General features: G+C 22.8%; 6 protein-coding genes across 6 annotated transcripts in view; 5 read left to right on the top strand and 1 right to left on the bottom strand. All coding sequences in view use genetic code 6, as the record gives it.

The window, feature by feature from the left end:
* Positions 1-381: 381 nt before the first annotated feature.
* Positions 382-3,595, top strand: TTHERM_01035730 (cyclic nucleotide-binding domain protein; the record flags this gene model as incomplete). Its single annotated transcript, XM_001027752.3, has 4 exons — positions 382-699; positions 796-1,399; positions 1,524-1,969; positions 2,033-3,595. The coding sequence occupies 4 exons, from the start codon at positions 382-384 to the stop codon at positions 3,593-3,595; spliced, it is 2,931 nt and encodes a 976-aa protein (XP_001027752.2).
* Positions 3,596-4,564: 969 nt separating this feature from the next.
* On the top strand, positions 4,565-11,477 carry TTHERM_01035740 (myosin head protein). The gene is made up of 8 exons (XM_001027753.3): positions 4,565-5,690; positions 6,279-6,664; positions 6,719-7,195; positions 7,310-7,842; positions 7,886-8,632; positions 8,692-9,183; positions 9,248-10,392; positions 10,770-11,477. The coding sequence occupies exons 1-8, from the start codon at positions 4,664-4,666 to the stop codon at positions 11,348-11,350; spliced, it is 5,388 nt and encodes a 1,795-aa protein (XP_001027753.1). The 5' UTR covers positions 4,565-4,663; the 3' UTR covers positions 11,351-11,477.
* Positions 11,478-13,435: 1,958 nt separating this feature from the next.
* Positions 13,436-14,719, bottom strand: TTHERM_01035760 (ATP-dependent protease LA (LON) domain protein; the record flags this gene model as incomplete). The annotated part of the gene is made up of 1 exon (XM_001027755.2): positions 13,436-14,719. The coding sequence occupies one exon, from the start codon at positions 14,717-14,719 to the stop codon at positions 13,436-13,438; it is 1,284 nt and encodes a 427-aa protein (XP_001027755.2).
* A 943-nt stretch (positions 14,720-15,662) lies between these two features.
* TTHERM_001035761 (Myb-like DNA-binding domain protein) lies at positions 15,663-18,852 on the top strand (the record flags this gene model as incomplete). The annotated part of the gene is made up of 8 exons (XM_012801000.1): positions 15,663-15,681; positions 15,750-16,160; positions 16,326-16,880; positions 16,949-17,193; positions 17,269-17,811; positions 18,026-18,213; positions 18,275-18,353; positions 18,412-18,852. The coding sequence occupies 8 exons, from the start codon at positions 15,663-15,665 to the stop codon at positions 18,850-18,852; spliced, it is 2,481 nt and encodes an 826-aa protein (XP_012656454.1).
* A 708-nt stretch (positions 18,853-19,560) lies between these two features.
* On the top strand, positions 19,561-21,512 carry TTHERM_001035762 (Myb-like DNA-binding domain protein; the record flags this gene model as incomplete). The annotated part of the gene is made up of 4 exons (XM_012801001.1): positions 19,561-20,482; positions 20,549-20,923; positions 20,990-21,299; positions 21,428-21,512. The coding sequence occupies 4 exons, from the start codon at positions 19,561-19,563 to the stop codon at positions 21,510-21,512; spliced, it is 1,692 nt and encodes a 563-aa protein (XP_012656455.1).
* An 837-nt stretch (positions 21,513-22,349) lies between these two features.
* Positions 22,350-22,409, top strand: part of TTHERM_001035763 (hypothetical protein) — a gene marked incomplete at both ends in the record, with an annotated part of 267 nt that continues 207 nt past the window's right edge. The window contains one exon of the mRNA XM_012801002.1: positions 22,350-22,409. This exon is cut by the window's right edge and continues 207 nt beyond it. Coding sequence (XP_012656456.1) covers positions 22,350-22,409 — 60 coding nt within the window.

Raw genomic sequence — 22,409 nt, forward strand, 5'->3', positions numbered from 1 at the left:
TGATCTCTCTAATTTGTAATTGCAGATTACTCATAAGCACCAAATTATAAAATAAGCTTTCAATACCCTCTTAAAATAAAGTTAAGAAGATTTTTGTAATTCAGCAATTTCGCAACCACAAATTAATTGGATTTTATCTATTCTTTAAAGCATATGTAGAATATCAAATACAAATTCGTTTGGTCGTATTAGTTTATTTATGAAATTATATTTTTTGCATATTTTCACTGAAACAAATTATTTTGATTTAATTAAAAGAAAGTTTGTCAAAAGAAACAAAAAAGCGCATAAAATTTCATTTTTATTTTCGTTTTTGTTGTCTAAATAAGAAACAAAACAGCTGTTAATATCATAAAAAACACTCATTCAAAATACAATTTAATGTTTTAGTTAGCTCACAACGTTGTAAAAGCCAAGCATGGTTTTTTTAATATTAAACCAAGAAATAATGAGACAGATGATTATTAATATGATGAAGATTAAAATAATCCTAGAACATTTGAGAAACTGGCTAAAGATGAAAAAAATAATAAAAATATTACAGAAGATAAATACTTTTTTAATAAACTGAATGACATTTTTTAAAAATTTCTTGGTCCAACAATCAGAAGACAATACAATTATTTTTTATGCGAAAAATTTATTGAAGAAAGTATAATGAAAAGTCTCGATAGTATAGATTAAGACGAGTTAGCAGATGTAATTTTGCTTAAAAATGATTTGAAAATTTATTAATCTATATAATTTATTAATTTTAAATCAATATTTATCATTTTTTATAAATGAAATTATTAGTATGCTATCAAAATTTTACGTAAGGACAGTGATAAGCGTTTTTTTGAGGAAATCCTTATCTTATAGAAAGTAACTGAAAATGTTGAAGCCTTTAAACACATTAGGGCTATAAAAGGAAAAGAAGTTTTGTTTAATTGTTTGAAAAATCTAAAATATAAATATGGAAAAATGGGATCCTTTTTATAGAGATAAGATGAACCTGTGAGAAGTTTGTTTATAGTAATTAAAGGACTTATTCAGGTTAAAACAATTACAAATAAAGAAAGCAATACACCAAGGAGGAATATGGTTGTAGGAGGTTTTTCGGCTTAATAATCATCTGCTTAAAATAAAGATAATCAAATCAAGACAACTAATTTTTAGTAAAAATAAAAATTGCCCTAACGCAGATAAAGTAAGCTATAGAAAAAATTTAGTTTTTAGGAGTCTTTGGAAGAATTAAATTCATAAAACAAATTAAAGTTTTTATATCTAAACAGAGGCTAAAGCTATGGAGATAAATATATTCTTGCATAAGATGATGCCTTAGCCGAGAATCAAGCTTACCTCTTTGATAATTGCCACCTTGCTTACTTAGATATTATCAAGTTTAAGACCATTTTAGGTAATTTAAATTTTATAAATAAATAAATGATATAAAAAATTCATTAAATATTTTAAATATTATTAATTGTTAAATTTAAAAATTTGATGGTATTTTGAATATTCATTTTGCTTAATTAAAATAGATGAGAGAGTTTTATAAAAATTGTAAAGAGAAATTGCTGAATTTAGTGAGATGAATGTCATAAATTAGCTTGAGCAAAAGTTTGTAGCTGCTTTGTATGTTAGAACAAAAACCATAAATCTAAAGAGAAAAAATGTGTTAACAATCGAAAATGAAAATGCCGAATTTGTATATTTCATTAAGGAAGGAGAGGTCAAACTCACTAAAAAGCTAATTTATGATAATACTAAAAATAATAAGATTGAAGAAAAGAAAGAGAGCTAAAAAAATTAAAATGTAATAGCTGGTACATATCAGATCCCTCACTAAACTGTACAAAATTTCGAATTAGCAATCTTAGTTAAAGGATAATTTATAGGCTTAGAAGAATTCCTGAAAGATTAACCATATCAATCATCTAGCTTTATTTATTCTACTGAAGCTACGTTATACTAAATACACCGTTATGTATTTTTTTAATTTAATCGAATTTTTTTCAATATTTTAAAATGTAATTAAATTAATATTTAGGAATTTTTGCAATTACTCTCTATAAATAAACCTGTCAGAGATTAAATCACTGAATACTTTGAAAAACAACAAGAGGTAGATCATAGATAGGAAAGAGTATCAAACTACAACCAATACACAGGCAAAATTGACACGAAGACTAAATAGCTTGAGGAATAGTTAGAGAAATTATAATCTAAAAAATCAGATGAAGAAATTAAAAAAAAATTATAAGAGGGATAAGATATGATAATAAAATCAAACATTGCTCTTAACATCAAACCTTAGACTTTAAATACTAACCTTGAATTTATAAAGTAATCAATTTAACAAAAAGATGCTAAAATTCAATTTAAAAAGAAAAAGAAATAAGAAATTTATACAGGTTGCTAATTTAGTGAAGAATAGCTTGAAAATATGCAAAAAAATATTTTATCTTCTACTAGAACTTTTAACAAGTTTCCTGTCTAAACAATTGATTCACCACTAAAGTTGAATTCAACATCAAATAAATTTGAATTATACTCTAAATCAACTGCTAATTTAATGTAAACATTACATGCCCCACTTTATAGCCCAAATAAGCAAAATAGTTTACATAAATTAGAGAAAAAAAGCACTTTGCTTGAAATAAGTTCAACAAATTTAAACAGTATAAAGGATAAATACCCATCTACATTTACAAATATTGATAATGACTAAGATAATACTGATCACTTAAAATAAAATATCACTCTGACAGAAAGAGATTCACTTTAATTTATTTCAATCAAAACCCTTAATAAAAATAATTAAAATAATAGAAAAAACAAACTAAAATTAGATCCTATTATTATTAGCTAATCAACCTAAGTTAGTTAAACTGACGAGAAAAAAAATTTCGATGAGCATCTTAACAATTCAATGCAATAACATGAAATAAGATCTCCTTAGTCTATTTTAGAAATTAACTCTGATGGAATGTTTAAAAAAAGGTTAAATGTGAAATTAAAATTACAAGCTTAAACTGAAAGAAAAAGTCTAGATTACATTCACTAAGATAGCAGTAGATAGAAATCATATTTTAATGAATTTAATAACCATTCAACATAAAATATGAATTCTGTTGATGCATTTTAAATTAAAAGTTTTACTTAAATACTAAATATTAATTAAACAAATAGTATTTCTCCAGAAAATTTGAATAATTAAATTTATTAAGACTCTACAATAAATGGTTCTCAACATAATACAAAGAGTATATTATCTCGTAAAAACTCATAAGAAATTTTAGAGCTCTACGGAAGCCCTCCAAAGACATCTAAATCAAAAATAAATTTTAACAGAATCCATTCTAGATTAGAACTTGCAAGTACTTCTAACTTAAGTGAAAAAGAGATTATCCCTGCAAAAAGAAGTCATTCAACTAAAAATTAACTTCTACCCTTAAAATATAGAGTAAAAGACATAGTAGAATCTAAAGATAATTACTAAACTATGTACAAAGATAATATCAAAAGGACAAAACTTTACTAACAAACAAAGAACTTTTTTAAAGTTCAATAAAATCCCTACATAGACAATCACACTATATTTAATCATTGAAAAACCTTTTAAAATTTACTAAGCTAAAATAAAAAATTCATATAAATTACCTTTAAAAAAACTACCATAATTTAAAAGTGGAATAAATTTGATTTATAATAAACTTATTTTCATTATACTTTTTATAATTTAAAATTCGTCTATTATTATTAAATTCCTATTTTTTTATTTAAGTCTATAAGTGTTGCTTAAAGTCTACAAATTCTCAAAATTAAAAGCTTGAAAGAGTTAAATAAAATAGTTAAATTTGTTCGATCAAAAGAATAAATAGAATACCTCAATATTTTTTCTAATTAATTAAACATCGAAATACAAATTTTTAAACCATTTATCTATTTCATTCTATATTACTAACTAATAGAGTTATTCAAAATTAAATGTATTAATATTCGAATTTCTAAAAAAAATTTTTTGGATTTTATTATCAACGTCGTATATAAAATGTCTATAAAATAAATATTAAAAAATGAAAAATTGTGGTTTATTGAATACTATATAAAGCCTGTTACTATTAAATTTGCTCTAATTAATATTTAATCTGCTTAAGTATTTGAATTTTATTAATTATAGAACCAACAATCTTCATAAATTATTTTCAAATTGAAGAAAAAGCTTTCTCATGATTTTTAATTATATTCATAAAATTTAAAGCAGTTTTAATAAATCCCTCAAACTCAAATAACAAATTAAATGTTTTATTAAAAATCTAAAATTTTTAATTATTTTTAATTATCTTTGTTAACTTTGTTATATTTAAATTTAAATTTTAAGAATTCATTTATTATATTTGAATTTATTTAATTTAGTTATCAGAAATTTATAAACATAGATAATTTACGTGAATTAAGCAGAAACCTTAATATGAATTATATTTTTTATGCTTATTTAATTTATAAGAAAATGATAATTACAAATTTTGCAATAAAGATTTTATCATTAATATCTTAATAATTAATTTTTTATCATTGTTAAGAAATACCCATAAAATAAGTGTAGTTTAGTATTTATTAGCTTACTTTTACTTAATTAATAAATCATAATAAATTGAATATTGATTTTTTAATCTAAATGAGTATTGATTCACATTAAATAGAAAGAATTAAGACATCATGGATGCTTAATGGAGTTTAATGCTGGGCTAAAGTAGCACCAGAGGAAAACTCCGAGCTTATGTTTCGTAGGGCTATTATTACAGGTTTAGATAATAAGCGTGAGCATGCATTCTTAAAATATGAGTTTCATCTTATCTAAATTTAACAGCAAAAAGAAAAAGGTCCAGAAAAAGTACATGTTAGAGACTTAATAGAATGCAATTAGAATGCAGATAGTGAAAAATTTAAAGAAGGTTTTCCTGATATGGTTTCGATGAATGTATTAAATGAAGCAGAAATTTTGAATAATGTTTGGTTGCGATATTCTAAAGACCTAATTTTTTCCTACATAGGACCTACATTAATTGTAATGAATCCCTACAAGAATGTAGAAAAGCTTTTTAATGAAAAGGTTTTATAAGAATTTTAGAAACCTGCAATAAATAACAATTTCGATATAAAGTAGCATTAGCCTCATGTCTATGCAGTAACTACATTAGCTTATTAGTAGCTATTTATGAATTAAAAGAACCAGGCAATAGTAATTAGTGGAGAATCAGGAGCTGGTAAGACTGAAAATGCTAAATATTGTATGGCTTTTTTAACTTCTTTAAGTAATGAAACAACTAAGCAGTAACGCCCAAAAAAGAAAACTTAATTGGCGAACTAATTAAATAGATATTCTACAATGAGATATTCTTCAGTAGTAGCTAGCAACATCTCAGATTCTTAATATACTGAAGACTCTATACTTTAATTAAAGGATACATCGATTGAAGAGCGTATTCTTAGATGCAACCCAATTTTGGAAGCGTTTGGTAATGCTAAAACAGTGAGAAATGATAATTCAAGTAGATTTGGTAAATATGTTCGTATTTGGATTGGAAAGCATGATAAAAGAATTAAAGGAGCCTCAATTACAAATTACTTATTAGAAAAAAGTAGAGTGACTCTACTATCATAAGGTGAAAGAAACTATCACATATTCTATCATTTTTTATAAGGTAATTATTGAATCTTTCATTATTTTCAAAACATTTTGATTAAAAAGAAATGCATACAGTATTATTCATATAAATAGATTACTTAACATTTAGATTTTTAATTAAATTAGCTACATTTAATTCCAAAAGAATTTATCAATCTATATTAATTATAATTAAAATTTGATCCTTGAGAATTAATATTGGTGTAACTATTTTAAATTAAAAAATTCAATAAATTTTTAGGAAATTTGTTTCCCATAAAATTGACAAAAAATTAAATCATAAGATAGTTATGAATAAATAAATTATAACTAAAATACTCAAATAATTTTATTTATTTTAGATCAAAATATTTATTTTAAGTAAAGCAAATTAAGAAATTTACTAAGTAAAATAATTTCAACGAAATTAAATTTTTTATTCATATTTTTAACAAATTTACTGAAGAAATATGTAGGAATTGTTTATATAAAGCTAAGATTAAGCAAGAAATAAAATTAGATTTTATTTTTTATATTTTTCCTTATCTATTAAAATATAAAATTTCATAAAAATATATAAAAAGTAATAGTTTTGAATTTGGTATAATTTATTTATTTAAAATAGGATTAGAAACTTCACAACTTAAAACTTATAAACTTGTGGAAAAAAATGGTAATAGAATAGATTTAAAAAATTTTAATTATTTAAATTAAACTAATGTGTACGAAATAAGCTCCTTTCCTAGTGATAAAATAATGATTGATTAGATTATTGAATCCTTTGAGAAAATGGAGATTGATTCATACTAGTAAGTAGCTATTTTTAAAGTTTTATCAGCTATTCTTTATATTGGAAATATTGAGTTTGATAGCTCAACATATACAGATAATACTCCTTGTAGTATAAAAAACTAAGATATCATATAAACTGTTTCTGAACTTTTAGAAATAAATTAGTAAGATAAAATTTTGAAGTCAATTATATTTAAAATACGTTAAGTTGGTAGCTAGGTAAATTATTACTTTTAAAATGACTTTATATTGAAAATATAATCTAAAAATAAGGTTATGGAAACTCCAGTGAATGTTGAAGAGTGCAAAATTAATAGGGATTCATTAGCGAGAGCTCTTTATGATAAAATGTTTACATGGATAGTTTAATCATTAAATATGGAAATTTTACCTTAGAATAGTAATCCTAACGAATGTTTAAGTCTCGGATTGCTAGATATTTTTGGGTTTGAGAACTTTAAGGTCAATTCTTTTGAATAATTATGCATCAACTTCACAAATGAGCGCTTGCAATAGCTATATATTGTATATGTGTTTAAAGCTGAAGAAGAAGAGTTTAAAAAAGAAGGTCTTAAAGTCCATAGCTTAGAACTTTCTTATTAAGATAATTAAGTTATTATAGATACAATGGATAAGCCACCTAATGGTATTTTTGATCTTCTAGATGAAAGTTGTTCTTTAGGAAATTCAACAGATGAAAAGTTTTACTAAAAAATTGTTTCAACCTACTCTAAAAATGATTAAATTAAGGTACTATTTGATTTTTCTTATTTAAATCTTTAAAAAAATTTGTTTAATTTGAAAAATAAAACCAATAAAATTTAGCCTTAAATATTTAATTTTTAAAAAATAAAATTATTTAAGATACCAAAAATTTAAAACATGAAATTCTCAATTGTACATACTGCAAAAGAAGTTGAATACACAGCTGATGGCTTTAGAAATAAAAATAAAGATGAGATTTCTACTTTTCTAGATTAATGCATATCGTCATCTAGTAGTTCTGAAATATGTTCTATATGGTAAGGAATTGGAGAAGTTAATATGACAGATATGGAGGTTTCTTCAAAAACAGTGCAGGATATGTCAATTTCAGTGAGAAATACTTAGAAAAAATTAGAAAATAAGGGAAAAGCTCAAAAATTTTTAGGAGCAAAATTCAGGGCTTAAATGAAAGATCTTATGGGAGAACTTAATTCTTGTGATGTACATTTTATTAGATGTATTAAGCCTAATGAAGATAAAGTAAAAGAAAAATTTGTTAGTCAATATGTACTCTTGCAGATAAGATATTTAGGTATTTTGGAAAGTATTAAGGTGAGAAGAGAAGGATTTCCATGTAGAATGAGCTATGAAGAATTTTACACTAAATATCATGAGCTTGATGTTTTTAATAGGTAAATTAATAGGACAAGAATCTTTTAATAACTTTTTTTTTAGAAAAATAACATTATAGAGGCACTTAGATATGAAACAAGATATGCCAGGATTGTGTAGAGAATTGTTATTTAGAGTTGTAAAAGATGTTAACAAAAAAGAAGTTCTATTTGGTTAAACTAAGTTGTACTTAAAAGTTTAGCCATCAACAGAGTTAGATAATAGATTAATTAAATGGTGGTAGTTTAAAAATGATTAGGCTGGTAAAATCTAAGGATAGTGGGAAGTTTACAATAACAGAAAAGTTATTAAAGAAAATTTAAAGATTATAAAAAATGCTGTTAAAAGTTTTGTTAAACTTTAAGCTATTTATAAAATGAAAGTCTAAAAAAAAGCATATCTTAAGACATTATAATAGAAAAAGGGAATAGAAATACTTTAGAAAATACAAAAAAAAATGCAACAAGCTAAATTAAAAGAAGTACTAAAACTATGGGTGGATAAAATAAAAACATAAAAAAAGGGAGATAAATGGTCTAATGCAGTATCGAAAGTTTGTAATATAAGTAAAAGAAACCATGTGAGAGATATCAAAGAATACTGGCTTAGATGGAAGAATTTTATCAAATCTGAATAAGAAAAAGAATTACAAAACAAAATAAAAGAATAGGAAGCAAAAGCTATTGAACAAAATAAAGCAATAGAAGAATAAAAGCAAATAGAAAAAGAAGTAGAGGAAGAGGAAGAAAAAAAAGATGATGTTAAGGAATTAGAATAAGTAAAACCTTAAGAACCTGTAGTTTAAAAGAAGTAAGTTTAAAGTTAAATAGTTATTTAAATTTTATAAAAAACTTTAATTTATCAATCAGGATTAACCCTAATGGACTTGAAATGGAAAGAGAAGATATAAAGTCAGACGAGTTTACTTCTTAGGGTCTAAAAATTTGGCCTAACTTTTCAAACTTTACTAAGCCTTATAATTTATAAAATAAATTCTCTATCCCTAATGATATTTTAGACAATAATTAAAAATACTAAAATCCTAAGGAGCCAGAATAAAAAGACTTATAAAATTTAGAGTTTAGTGATTAGTTTCTTTAATTAGTTCAATAATCATCATTCTTAGAATATTGCAATAATAATGTAAAAAGAGCTAAGAATTTCAGTAAAAAAATGTAAATTGCTAAAATAATGCAATACTAATCAAATAATCTAAGTGAATCTCTACTCTAACAATCAGATTCATTCAATGAAGATGCTACTAAGATTTTTAGATCTTTATTAAAAATCTCTGGAAATAGAAATTCTCGTTTCTCTCCTAGATACCATTCTGATCTGATATTAAATCTATGTTATGGAAGGTTGATAATACTCTTTTTTATATTTTGAATTTTACATTTAAATTTTATTTTATTCTATTTATAGGGATTCGGAATTAGATCCTAACTGCTATGTGATAGGTAAAAAAGTGGAAAATCCAGAAGATTAAAAAAAATAAAATAATAGAAGAGAATCTAAAGAAAATAAAGATCTTGATTAGAGAAGAGGAAGCTATTTAAAAAATTACTCATCATAGGTATGCTAAAAATAATAAGGGAAAAATGGTGATTCAAATCAAGAAGAGGATGATTTAAGCCATGAAAACAAATTAGAATTAATGGCTAACTAAATCCTTCATGGTAATTTAAATCATATAAGGGATGAAGTCTACTTTTAAATATGCAAATAGATTGCTGGAAACAAATCCTAAGAGGCTAAAAAAAATTTATACAAATTTGCAGCTGAAATGTCCAATTTATTCGCACCTTCTTAGGATGCCCTCTATCCATTAATAAATTTCTTCATGGATTAATCATTACAAGATCCAAATGCTTAAAATAAAGAAGATGCTAAGTATATCGTCAGTAAACTTTCTGAATTTGCTAGAGGATATGCAGTAGTTAAATTAATGAACCCTGATCAGTTAAAAAAATAAAGTATTTTAAAGGTATTAAAGAATAATGATCCCCTTGAATTACAACTTTAAAAAAATAATAATTAGTAAGTCTTGATTAACTATATAAACAAGATGTAACCCAGATAATTAATTCCTTCACATCAAGAAGTCTCAAAAATTCATAATAGATAGTAAATATGCATAAAAATATATTTATTTGATGGTACCTATATTTGGGTTCCTGCTGAATCATTAGAAACTGTTAAAAGCATAGTAGAAAAAGCATGTAGCCAAATCGATATGAAAGAACGTTATTAATTTTTTAGCCTCTATGAAGTTCTTTATGAGTAAGGAAAGGTTATGAAAGAAGCTTTTTTATTTGACAGAGTTAAAATAATGGATATTTTTAATTCCCATCAAATTACAACAGAGCTATAACAGAAAAAACATTCTAAAAATATTGAATTCAGAATTTATCTTAGGATAAGAGTTTATTACAAGCTTTTTAAAGATGATATAGATTCGATAAATATGTTTTATATGCAAAATATATATGAAGTAAACTAAGGAAGGCTACCCTTAACTGAAAACTAAATAACTTAATTAGCTGCTCATTACTGCTATTCATCTCTAAGTAATTAATCATTTTTTAAAAAAATATTAAACTTTAATCTATTAAATTAAAAAACTGTTTTAAAAGTACCAATTAAATTTATTCTACCTCAAACAAACATAATTTAATGTAATAAATTTTTCCTAATTAAAAAAGTGCTTAAGCTTAAAAATTGGTTATAATTATTTTTTTTTTCCATAAAATATTATGAATTTTATTTACTTACTATATTCCCTTATTTCTCAAATCTTGTAATTAGCAAAAAGAAGTGAAGTATATGAAAAATTTTTTCTTAATAGTATCAAAAAATAGTCAAAAATAATGTTTTTTTTTTGTAGGGAATATGGTATTTAGTAAAATTTAATCTAAAAATAAAAAATATTTTAATTTAAAATTAGAAACTTAACAGGGAAATGAGAAGAATATAGAAAATATGATAAATAAAGCTGTGCCTTAGTACGCAATTCAAAAGTATCATAATAGACAATGGGGTAATGAAGTAAGTGAAATTTATAAAAAACTTGAATACTAAAATGCTTTAGAAGCAAGATGGATGTATCTTGAAATAATCAGACCTCATGATCTCTTTTTAAGCTACTAATTTGAATGCAGAATGTTTGTCTAATAAAAAACCGATTAGGGTTATAAGCTAGTTTAAAATTAATAGATAATTTTAGGTATTAGACCTTTGTAAATAGTTATTTCTGATTTAGAACGTAAAACTATGTTGATAATTGATTTTTCTGAAATGACTAAATGGGGATAAAGCATAAGTAGTAACTCCTACTTTCTAATATAGCATGAAAATTCAAACCTTTATGTGTTTGAAGTGTAAGATGTGGAGTTGGCTGATTATCTAATTAATGCATATGTAAATTGGAAACTCGAAAGAAATCTTGATGATGCTTCGAACCCCACTTACAGTGATGTTATTACTTTCTTAGTTTCTGATAATGATCAAGCAAATTAAATTAAATGATTTTAAGACAGTTTTCAAAAATAAAAAAAACTTAAATTAACTAAAAACTTTACTACCTATCTAAAAATTATTTTAAATTTAAATATATATTCATTTTATAAAACTTTATTTTAATAAATACTAAATCTTCTTATTCAGCTGAAAGTGTATTTATTTGCTTTAATTTCTGATAATTTTTTGTTGTTCTTTATTTAATCAATTTCAATCATACATATTGTGATCAGAAAAGACTTAATTAGAGTTTTATAAAAAGAATTTAAGAAAAATTTATTAATTAAGTAAAAAAGCATAAAATAAAAGCAAAAGCTTATTTATATTGATGGAAAGATCAGATCAATTACTTTAAGAAGCAATTAAATGTAAAGATAGGCAAAGCTAACAAGAGACCGAAATCTTTTAAACTTGCATTATCCCATGTGAAAATTAAGTAGGTTTTAAAAAGTTAAATCTGAACTATCAAAAAGCACTTAAAGATGAAATAAAAGTTTTTGATTTATCTTAGCAGCTAAGCTAATTTACTAATTTGGAAAAATTGAAAATATTATTGGAGGGTAATAATTTGAACGATTAACATTTAAAAATGATTTTAAAAGGAATTAAGTAAATGAGATTCCTCTAAAAAATTGGATTATTTTTAAATCAAAATTAAATTTCTGACAAATCATTAATCAAAATTGGGAAGTCAATTTAAAGCATGTAAAATTTGATAGAAATTAGAGTAAATTTATCACAAAACAAAGACTTGACAAGTATGGGATTAGTTGAATTTTCAAAGTATGTTTAATAATCTACAATAAACAGCCTAATCATTATTTTGGATAGACAATTAATAGATTAAAATTTTATTTTGGTGTGTTAAAACTTATCTGAAAACAAAAATTTAAGTAGATTCGGTTTAGAATTATGCTTTTATGGAATTGAAGAAGGTTTTTGTTAACTTATTTAGGGTCTTTTTCATTTAAAAAAGATGGATTTATTGTATATTAAAGATGCTTATTAAAAGGATAATTCTCTTAAAATATACTCAAAGCAAATAAAAACTTTAAGCTTGGCACTTTAAAAATACTCTATTGAATAAAAATAGATTGAAGAAATTCTGCAATTTATTTCTAATTAAGGCTCAATAGATTTTTTTAATTTTTAAATAAATATTATTGACAAAATAGATTTACAATAATTCAGTCACACTCTTACACTATAAAAGTAATTGAAACACTTGAAATTAGATTTCAATAATTACTCTTTTGATGAACAATAAATGTAGAGTTTCTTTAAATTTCTAGATAACTTAAATAATTTATAAAGCCTAGATACAAAGTTTAATATAGAGCCAAATACCACATTTTCTGTTTTTGGATAGTTTTTTGAGAAACTAAAAATGCTTAGAGTATTAAAAATTTCTATTCCTTAAATGATTAATTATCAACAAAGGTCTTGTTTGTATGAAAATATTCTAAAGTTAACTAATTTATAGGAGTTAATCATATCAACTTAAGTTATTCATTTCTTTGAACGTAAAAAGTAAAAACCATGTAAAATATTTAAAAGAAAACTTAAAAGATTGATATGTTTTCAAGATAATAATAAATCTATCATAATACCTATTTGAATTGATAAAAGAAAAATAAAGCAATCTCTTCAAAATATTATTAATCTAAATTAATTACAACTTTTTATATTTGGAAAGATTTATTTTATATCAGTAATGTAATTAAATTCATTTTATTAAAAATTTAATTAGCTTATTTTTATTTTAAATAGTGTTTAATTAAAATAATTAGACTGAAGAATTTTAGATGTATTTTGAAATATAAACAGAACATATTTTTAAAATTTTATTTTAGAAATTTAAAATAAAAAATAATAAACATTTGCTATAACATAATTATTAATTTCTCTTCTAAAAAATGTTAATTTAATTGCAAAAATAACGTTTTTATTAAAAATAAATAAATAAATAATTTTTATTTAAAATTTAATGCCTAAAAATGTATTTTGAATATGACAAGTATGGTATTATTTGTATAGTCTTATGAAGAAAATTATTATTTTATTTGCAAATGTAAAAAATATAAAACCATTATTTCAAATATGATTTATGAATTAGATACCAAAATATTCTTTACTCAGTTTAGCTATTACAACTAAAGCAATAATTCCAAAAATAATCCACGTTAAATGCTCTGAATGACCTGGAGCCTCAATGCTAAATACTGAAGTAATGTTGTAAATTTTCTCAAATTTTTTAATAAATTGTTTAATAAGGGCTAATCTCTCAATTATTGATTCAGCATCCCACAAGCGTTATTTTTCCGAAATATTAAAATTAAATATCTCACAGATTATCCAACAAAATTCATTGATCTTACTAACGCTATCTATGTATCCATGCTGTAAAAATGGCAAAAAGTTTTATTATTACAGAAAAGCTTAAAGTTAATAAGTTGTCATATTAAGTCCTCCATTATTTTAAACTATTTCATTGATAATTTAAATAACGAATTCTGCATGTTCTTCCAAGCCTACTTGTTAATCTTAAGGAATTGTTTAATCTTCTATAACTTTGGCATTAGCCACTTTAAAAGTATATCCATCTTCAAATATTCTTTGATTTTAGTGAGTTCCACTTTATGTTGATTCATTTTAGTTATTTGTTTAATTATTCTAGTTCTATTACTCTAAAGATTGTGCTTGATCTTATTACAAGTTAGTTGCTTCACTGTAATTAATTTTTACCTCTTTTACATCTAAGATACTAGCTTTAGACAAGACTTTCACTTAACATTTTATAGAACTAGGGCTTTTTTGATTATTTATCTAGTCAGGATTGTATATTTAAATAATTTAGCAATAAGCAGCAACTTATTCGTCATTTTTTGCAAATAATATAATCACTCTTTTATCAGAGCATTAAACTAAGAGTTGTTAGAGTTGATGAATGTATTTTAAATTTACATCAACAGTAGTGCATGGAAATAAGTATTTCATTTTAAATTCCTAAAGAAGCAGAATATTTTCTAACTTCTACTCCTATTTTTATTGATTATTACCTTCTAAATTTACATTATTTAATCCAGAATTTTACTATTATCCTAAATTGACCTTTTTCTTTATAGAATTTACCTTTTGCTGATATAATTCAGAGTGGTGGTGCTCAATTATATTTTGTAAAGTAAAGTTAATAGAGAGGTTATCTGGGTTTCCAATCATAGGATTTCTACATACTGGGCAAAGGGGTTTATTTATGAGACTTTCTTTTATGCAAGGTCTGCAATATGAATGTCCACATGGTAAAGTCACAGGCTAATAAAATATATCTTAGCAAATAATGCACTCAGGTACCTACACACCTGTTTAGTTTAAACTCATTTAAAAAACTAACCTTAACTTAAAAAATTGTAAAATACAAAATCTTTGAATTAAATAATTTTTTTTTATTAATAAAGTTATAAAGAAAGGCATATATTTTGGTTAGATTTTATATATATTCCTTTATTCTTCAATCAATATCTAAAAAAAACGTGGAGAATATTAATAATAATTTAAACTATAACAAATATCTATTCTTATTTATTCCAAATAATTCTAATAAGCAATTTTATTAAACTTATTAAATTCTAAAAGAGATTATTTTTTATCATAAAAATATTAAATTTGAATGAATTACTTACTCTTAGTTTAATAGATTTGAATTTTATATTTTTACTTTAATACAAAATATAAAAAATAAAGATATTATTTTTTTTTAATTTAATTTAAAAACTAATAAATTATATTTTAAATCTATTTTTATTAATAAATATAATTGATTAATTGTTTATTTATTTTATATTATGGCATTTAATAATACTAAAAAGCTATTTTTTTAAACACATTTTTAAGAATTTTAAATTTAATATTAAAATTGAAATAATTTATTTGAAAATAATTACTTTAACATTTTAAATAATTAATTTAATTCAAAAAATAATAAGAAAAGATATTTTTTTTTATTGTAGATTTAATAATATTTATTAAATTTATATTTAAATGTAATAAATTTTTCTAAAGATATTCTTTAAATTAGCTCTAAAAATGGATTTATTCATATTAGTAAATGCAATTCATTATATAATTAATTTTATTTTATGATATTATTTAAAGAAGATTTCATTGTTAATCCATAGACAATATTTAATTTAAGAAAAATGCAATTAAGAGACAATAATAGTTATAATAACTAAAAAATTAATTATCAAACAAGAAACAATTATAAATACAAAGTCCTTTAATTTATTTATTCACTAAATTTTAGTTTTGACAATTAAAGGAAATGAGATACATTATTAAAGGTAAATTCTCTATTATGTAATTTTATAAATATCAGATTAAAAATTGCTTAATTTTATTATTTAAAAAGGTGGTGTATGGAAAAACGTTGAGGATGAAATTCTCAAAGCAGCTGTTATGAAATACGGTTTAAATTAATGGTCCCGTATTTCTTCTCTACTTATTCGTAAATCAGCTAAATAGTGCAAGTAGAGATGGTATGAATGGCTTGATCCTTAAATTAAGAAAACAGAATGGACAAGAGAAGAAGATGAAAAATTACTTCATTTAGCTAAAATATTCCCATGTTAATGGCGTACTATCGCACCTCTTGTAAATAGAACTCCTAATTAATGCGTTGAAAGATATGAGAGATTACTGGATATTGCTTAAGGTAAAGATCCAGATGATCCTAACGATCCCAGAAAATTAAAGCCTGGTGAGATTGATCCAAATCCAGAAACTAAACCTGCTAAAGTAGATTAAATAGATATGGATGAAGGTAATATATTTAAACATAATGCATGATATGTATTTAATAAAAGATGAATTTTTAAGTTTGATCATTTAAGAATGCAATACATACATTTGAATTTTAAAATGAATCAATTCGAGTTACAATATTGAAGGGAATGTATTTAAATTTTAATTTTTATAAAAAAATAAGATCAAAAGGAAATGTTAGCAGAAGCAAGAGTAAGATTGGCCAACACCATGGGTAAAAAACCCAAAAGATTAGCAAGAGAAAAGTTAATAGAAGATGCAAGAAGATAGGCTTAATTATAAAAAAGAACAGAATTAAAAGCAGCTGGCATAGAAATATTAGGGAAAAGAAGATAAAAAGGAACTGATTACAATTAAGAAATTCCTTTTGAAAGAGTCCCATAATAAAAAATATATAAAGTAGATAACACTGAAACACCAAAGCCAAATCTCTCTTTCCAAAATTTAAGTTTAAGAGATATTGTAGGCTAGCAAAGAGTTGAAGAAGAAGAAGCTAAGAGAAAGCATGAAGAAAAAGCTAAAAAGAAACTTATGGAAAAAGATTTAAGCTAGGTAGTAGATAAAATGGCTAAGCAAACAAGAGATATTTTGATGTAACGTACCTAGTTAGTTATGCCAGAAGTTTAACTCAGTGATAAAGATTTAGAGTTATTGGGAAAGCAAAACGCTTTTTCTTCAAATGTTGGTACCGATAATGAAGTAACTAAAGGACTCATGGGTAATTTTTTAAAAAAATTTGTCAAGTTGTTTATGTTAATGATTATTGCTTGTATTTATAATTAAAAGGCAATTACACAAGCATGATGACTCCTACACCAATGAGAACTCCTAGAATTATTTAAGATACAGTAATGACAGAAGCAAAAAATCTTGTAGCTTTAAATAACACTTAAACTCCTTTATTAGGTGGTTAAAATGCTGAGCTAATCGACCCTAATAGAGCTTTTTCTACTACAGCTAACCCTACTTTTAAGGTTCCATAAACACCTAATTAATTTAAAAAAATGTTAGAAACTGCTAGTTAAAATCAAGTAATTTATTAAAATAAAACAATTAATTTTGAATCTCATTCAACTAAAATAATTTATTATTTAAATTAAATTTAGATATTTGCTTAGCCTGCAAGCAAAAAAAGATAGTAATAAATTCCTTAAACCCCTTTGAAGGATGAATTCAATTTAAATGACAAGAATCGTGCTCCATATATGGAGTTAGAAAATAATAGTAGTTGGGAGTACTCTTAATCTTAATTGACTGATGACACTTAATTTATTCCCAGATCAAATCAAGAATATCTTAAAATGGCTTTACAAAATATCCCTAAGCCATAATATGAATATGAAATTGAAATACCTGATCTGGAAGATGAAGAAGACCAAGAAAGAATGAAATAAATAGATGCTCGTGAAGAGGAGATATTAAAGCAAAAGTAATAGCAATAAGAAAGAGAAAAGTAATAAAGAATGAAATCTCTTGCTATCAAAAAGAAACTTCCAAGACCCTTTTAAATCCCAAATTAATTATATGATCATATCTACAACCGTTAAGATCTTAACGATTACAGAAAAGAAGCTGAGTAAATGTTGGAATCTGAAACTATCTAATTGCTCACATTTGATATGTAAAATTTCCCATTTGCAGGATGCAAAGTAATTTAATTACTATATATTTATTATTGATTGAATTGAATAAACAAAATATTTTAAACTGAGTGAATCCCTGATTATTTCGAATTTTCTAATAATACAGAATAATTAAATTCATTTTTTTAACTAAAATTTCTTTTTTATTATCGTTTAATAGATATAAAAATGAATTAACACAATTTTGATCAATTAATTTATTTTATTTATTTATATAAAGCCTGTGAATACTAGAATTAGCTTAGAAAATTTTGAAGAAAATGAAATTTTGAAAGCAAGCTAATTAGTTAATAGCGAAATAGATTAAATTAAAAAAGAATTAAAGGTAGAAAGTGTTGACTCAGAATTCATTACATCAAAATATAAAGATTCTGAAATTTCAATTTAATACAATCGCTAATAGAATTAGTAAATTATTAAATTACTAATTTATATCTTACTTACTTTATTGATGTTAATAAATAAATAGATTAGTGAATGTAAAGCAGAATAAGGAAGCTTTTAAAGAAATATTGAAGTAGCAAGCAGAAAGAAATAAATTAATTATGGTGAATATTTACTTAAAAAAAATAATTTTTAAAATTAATGTTTTTATTTTTTAAAAAGTAAAGAGATTAAAAGAAATTAGATTAATTTTTGTTACATAAAGCCAGAACTAATTTAACAGGATATGTGAATATTATTTAGAAAAATGCTAAGGAAATAGATGAGCTTATTTCAACTTAATTAAATTTAAAAATTGAACTTGATGTCTTTAAAAAGTTGTAAGAACAAGAAAAATAAAGTTCTATCTATAGAATAGAGGAGTAAAAGAATTACTATGACTAACTTGTTTCAAAAGAAAAGGAGCTCTAAGAAAAATATGATAGATTTGAATTGTTAAGATATCAAATTATCAATGAATAAAAAAATGAAACTATAGATGATGAAGAAGAGGATAACAAAAAATAAAATTCAGATGAAGATGATATCTATTTATCTAATAACCGTTCTTACAATTATTATAATTAAAATGTAATAATTGAAGAAATCAATTTATTTTAATGATTAAAATTGATATAAATAAATTTTAATTTGCAATTGTAAAGCAAAATTAAATTTAATTGTATTTATATGTAAATATCCTAAACACTTAAATATACTAATCTAATTTTACTTAACAAAAATGATTACACATTTTGAGAGAAAAAATTATTGATTCATAATAATTTATTATGAAAGTAAATGTATTAAAAATAGTATTAATTTTTAAATTCATAAAATAAATTAAAAACATAAATAATCTAAGATTTATATAAATAATGATCAATAATTGACCAAAATGAATCTTAAAAAAATTGACAATAATTTTTGATAAAGCTATTTATATCTAAATATACTTCATAAAATTTATTAAAAAAAGAAATATTCTGATAAAAATAAAAAATTTTAATTGTTTAAATGCTAATAAATAGTGGAAGCAATAAAATTAATTTTAAAATACAGTATTTTTATGGTTTTTATATCGTTTTATTTAATTTTTTGTCTCATTTAGAGTTTATGAAGCTATTGTTTTGAAATCTACATCTCAAAAATAAATAATATTGTAAACTTGTCTTTTATTTATAGAAAATAAATAACCTAACCTTCGTTTATTTAAAAACTTTGATTCAATTTTTAATTCTTATAAATTTAATTAAAAAAAAACAAAAGTAGAAATATCAAAATAAGAAATAAAAATAACAAATTAATAGAAAATTTGCTGATTTATTCACTATGATTAAATTAAAAAAAAGTTTTCAAAAGGTAGACATATTTGGTGTTAATTTAACATTCAGAATATTAAATGAAAGAAGTAATAAGACTTGGATAGGAGGAATTATTACAGTAATTATCAGTGGACTTATGTTGTATCAAATATAAGATTTAATTCAGTCTTTAATTAAACAAGAATCTCCTTAAGTAGTTTAACAATAGAATTATGTTTATCAGCCAGAGCTTTTTAGTATTAATCCAAAGACCTTTTCTTTTGCATTTGGTATGTAAAATTCTGTTGGAGCGCATTTTAAAAATGAAACTATTTATAAAATTATTGGTATATAACAAGAAAATCATAGAGTCTTCAATTAAACAACTAATAATTACGATTTAATTACAGTTTTTAAAGAAATCAAGATTGAATCATGCACGACAGAACACTTTTAAATAGATGATGTGAGAGATTATTTTTTAAAGCTTCCCTTAAAAAATTTATATTGCATCAGTCTAGAACAAGGTGATTTAAGTGTTGAAGGAGAATTCTCTGCAGTAGTGTTTAAATAAATTAACTTACAAGTTGTTGAATGCACTCAGTAAAACTGCACTGATTCTCAAGCAAGATAGACGATTCTTTCAAACTCTAGATTAGCGATTTATACTTCTGATAATATTGTCTAAGTAACTAATAAAGACAAACCTTATAAATTAGTAGGTAAAAATCTATTTTGGATTTACAGTACATTTCTTGAATACGAAATTAGGTATTAGATCATCAACAATTATCTCTATACAGACAAAGGTATAGTCACAACTCACAACACAACAGATAGGGTAGTTAATTATAGCTCTGATAGAGTTTAAGTCTATGGAAAAACAACATCAAGGATGTTTAATTTTTATATAGTTTATGAAAAAAATAAAGAAATAGCTTATTTTCGCAGTTATTTAAAACTAAATTAGGCACTCTCTTAATTAGGTGGAATATTTAATTTATTTTTAATTATAGGAGGTCTGTTAAGTAGACCTATTTCTTAGGTAGAATTAAATAGAAAATTAATAAACAAACTTTTTGACTTTGATGATACATAACAAGTAATTGAGAATTAAAAAGAAATTCAACAACAAAATTGTAACAACCATAAAAATTTCCCTTAATAAACTCGCATCACAAAAAAATAGTAATCTTCACCCAAAAGACAATCTTAGCACTTAGATAATTTAAATTAAGGAGACATAGATAGGAAAAAGAAAGAGCTTTAAAAAACTATAAAAAACTAAACTAACCTCGAAACAAATCAATCTAAATAAAGTGATGAAGACAAAATGAAAAAAAAATTCAATTTAACTGATTATTTTATTAGCATTTTTAGTTTTTTTTCAAGTAAAAAAACTTTAAAAAAATCTGAATTAATATAAATAAGCTCTGATATTATTTATAATTAAATAGATGTATTTAGAGTTATTAATAAATTGATAGAGTTTGAGAAACTCAAAAACCTTCTCCTTAATGAAGAGCAGCTTAAATTGTTTGATTATCTTCCTAAACCAAAATTAATTCATAATTAGATAAAAAGCAGTACATAAATACCTAAACAAAGGAAAAAAAGTTTCTCAGCATCTCTTAGAAGAAATGATACTGTAAACAGTCTAAATTTCTAGTAAACTTAACAATAAAATGATTTTATAATTACTGTTGAAAAAACAAAAGATGAAAAATTGAGAGATGCTATGGAAGCATTTAATATCATATAGGGAAGGTAAAAATCAAATTTAGACTTAAAATTAATTTCGATGGTTAATTAAAGTTTTTTGAAAAATTAAAAATAATATTCAATTTAAAATTAGTAATAAATATAAAATTAAAAAATGTCTATTTATGAATAAGACTGTGTTATTTAAGATTCAGCTAACACAGTTGTTTTTAACAACAAAAATAGTAAAACTAATTTCTAGCTGTTGACTCAAGATGAGTATTATTCGAGAAATTAAAGCCCCAGAAGTAATTTAAAAACTCCTAGATTATTGACTAGTTTAAAAACCACTAAAGATGAATTTAAATCTGATGAGTCTATAGAATTAAATAATATGAATGCTATTTACCACTTTAAAAATAATAGCTGTTAATTATCAAAGAAAATTTAATAATGACTTTTATTTAAATAAAAACTAAAAATGCTTTTATTTATTAAAAGTGTTATGAATTCAAAATATTTTCTTATTTTGTAATTAAAATATTTCATTTTCTTTTTATATTTAAGCAAAAGATTTTGATAAATTTATATTTTTTAAATAAAAAGATTATTTTTCTTTTTAACTTTATTTAGCTTTTATAATAAATAGTAATAGATTAAGAAATGAACTATTTTTAATACCACTTTTATATTTTGTTATTTTAACTTAAATTAGGAAAAACATTTATATAAATTTCAATAACTTTTATTTAATATTATTTTAATTATTTTTATACTAATTTTAATAAAACTATTTTGTTTATTTACTTAACTAATTTTTTTTTTTTTTTAATATGTTAAGAAATATAATTTTAAAAAAACTTTTGATTGTTGTAATTCATTTAAAGGTAATCTTAATATTATTTTAATGACTAAAGTTAAAATAAAATACTTTCAATATTATAAATTTTTATTTAACTTTATTATAAAAATTAAATTTCTATTATTAATAAAAATTTGCCCAATAATCTAAATGATACATTAAAAGAATCTTAAAAAAATCACAATCTAATTAAGGAATTTAACAAGAAAAATTAGTAAAATGCAACTCGATTTTATAAATTTAATATTAAAATAATGAGATATACCATAGATATTTATAGCAATTATTATATCGCTTAAAAATTAAAAACAATA

Source organism: Tetrahymena thermophila (genome assembly GCF_000189635.1).
Source record: "Tetrahymena thermophila SB210 genomic scaffold scf_8253843, whole genome shotgun sequence".
Classification (NCBI taxonomy): Eukaryota; Ciliophora; class Oligohymenophorea; order Hymenostomatida; family Tetrahymenidae; genus Tetrahymena; species Tetrahymena thermophila.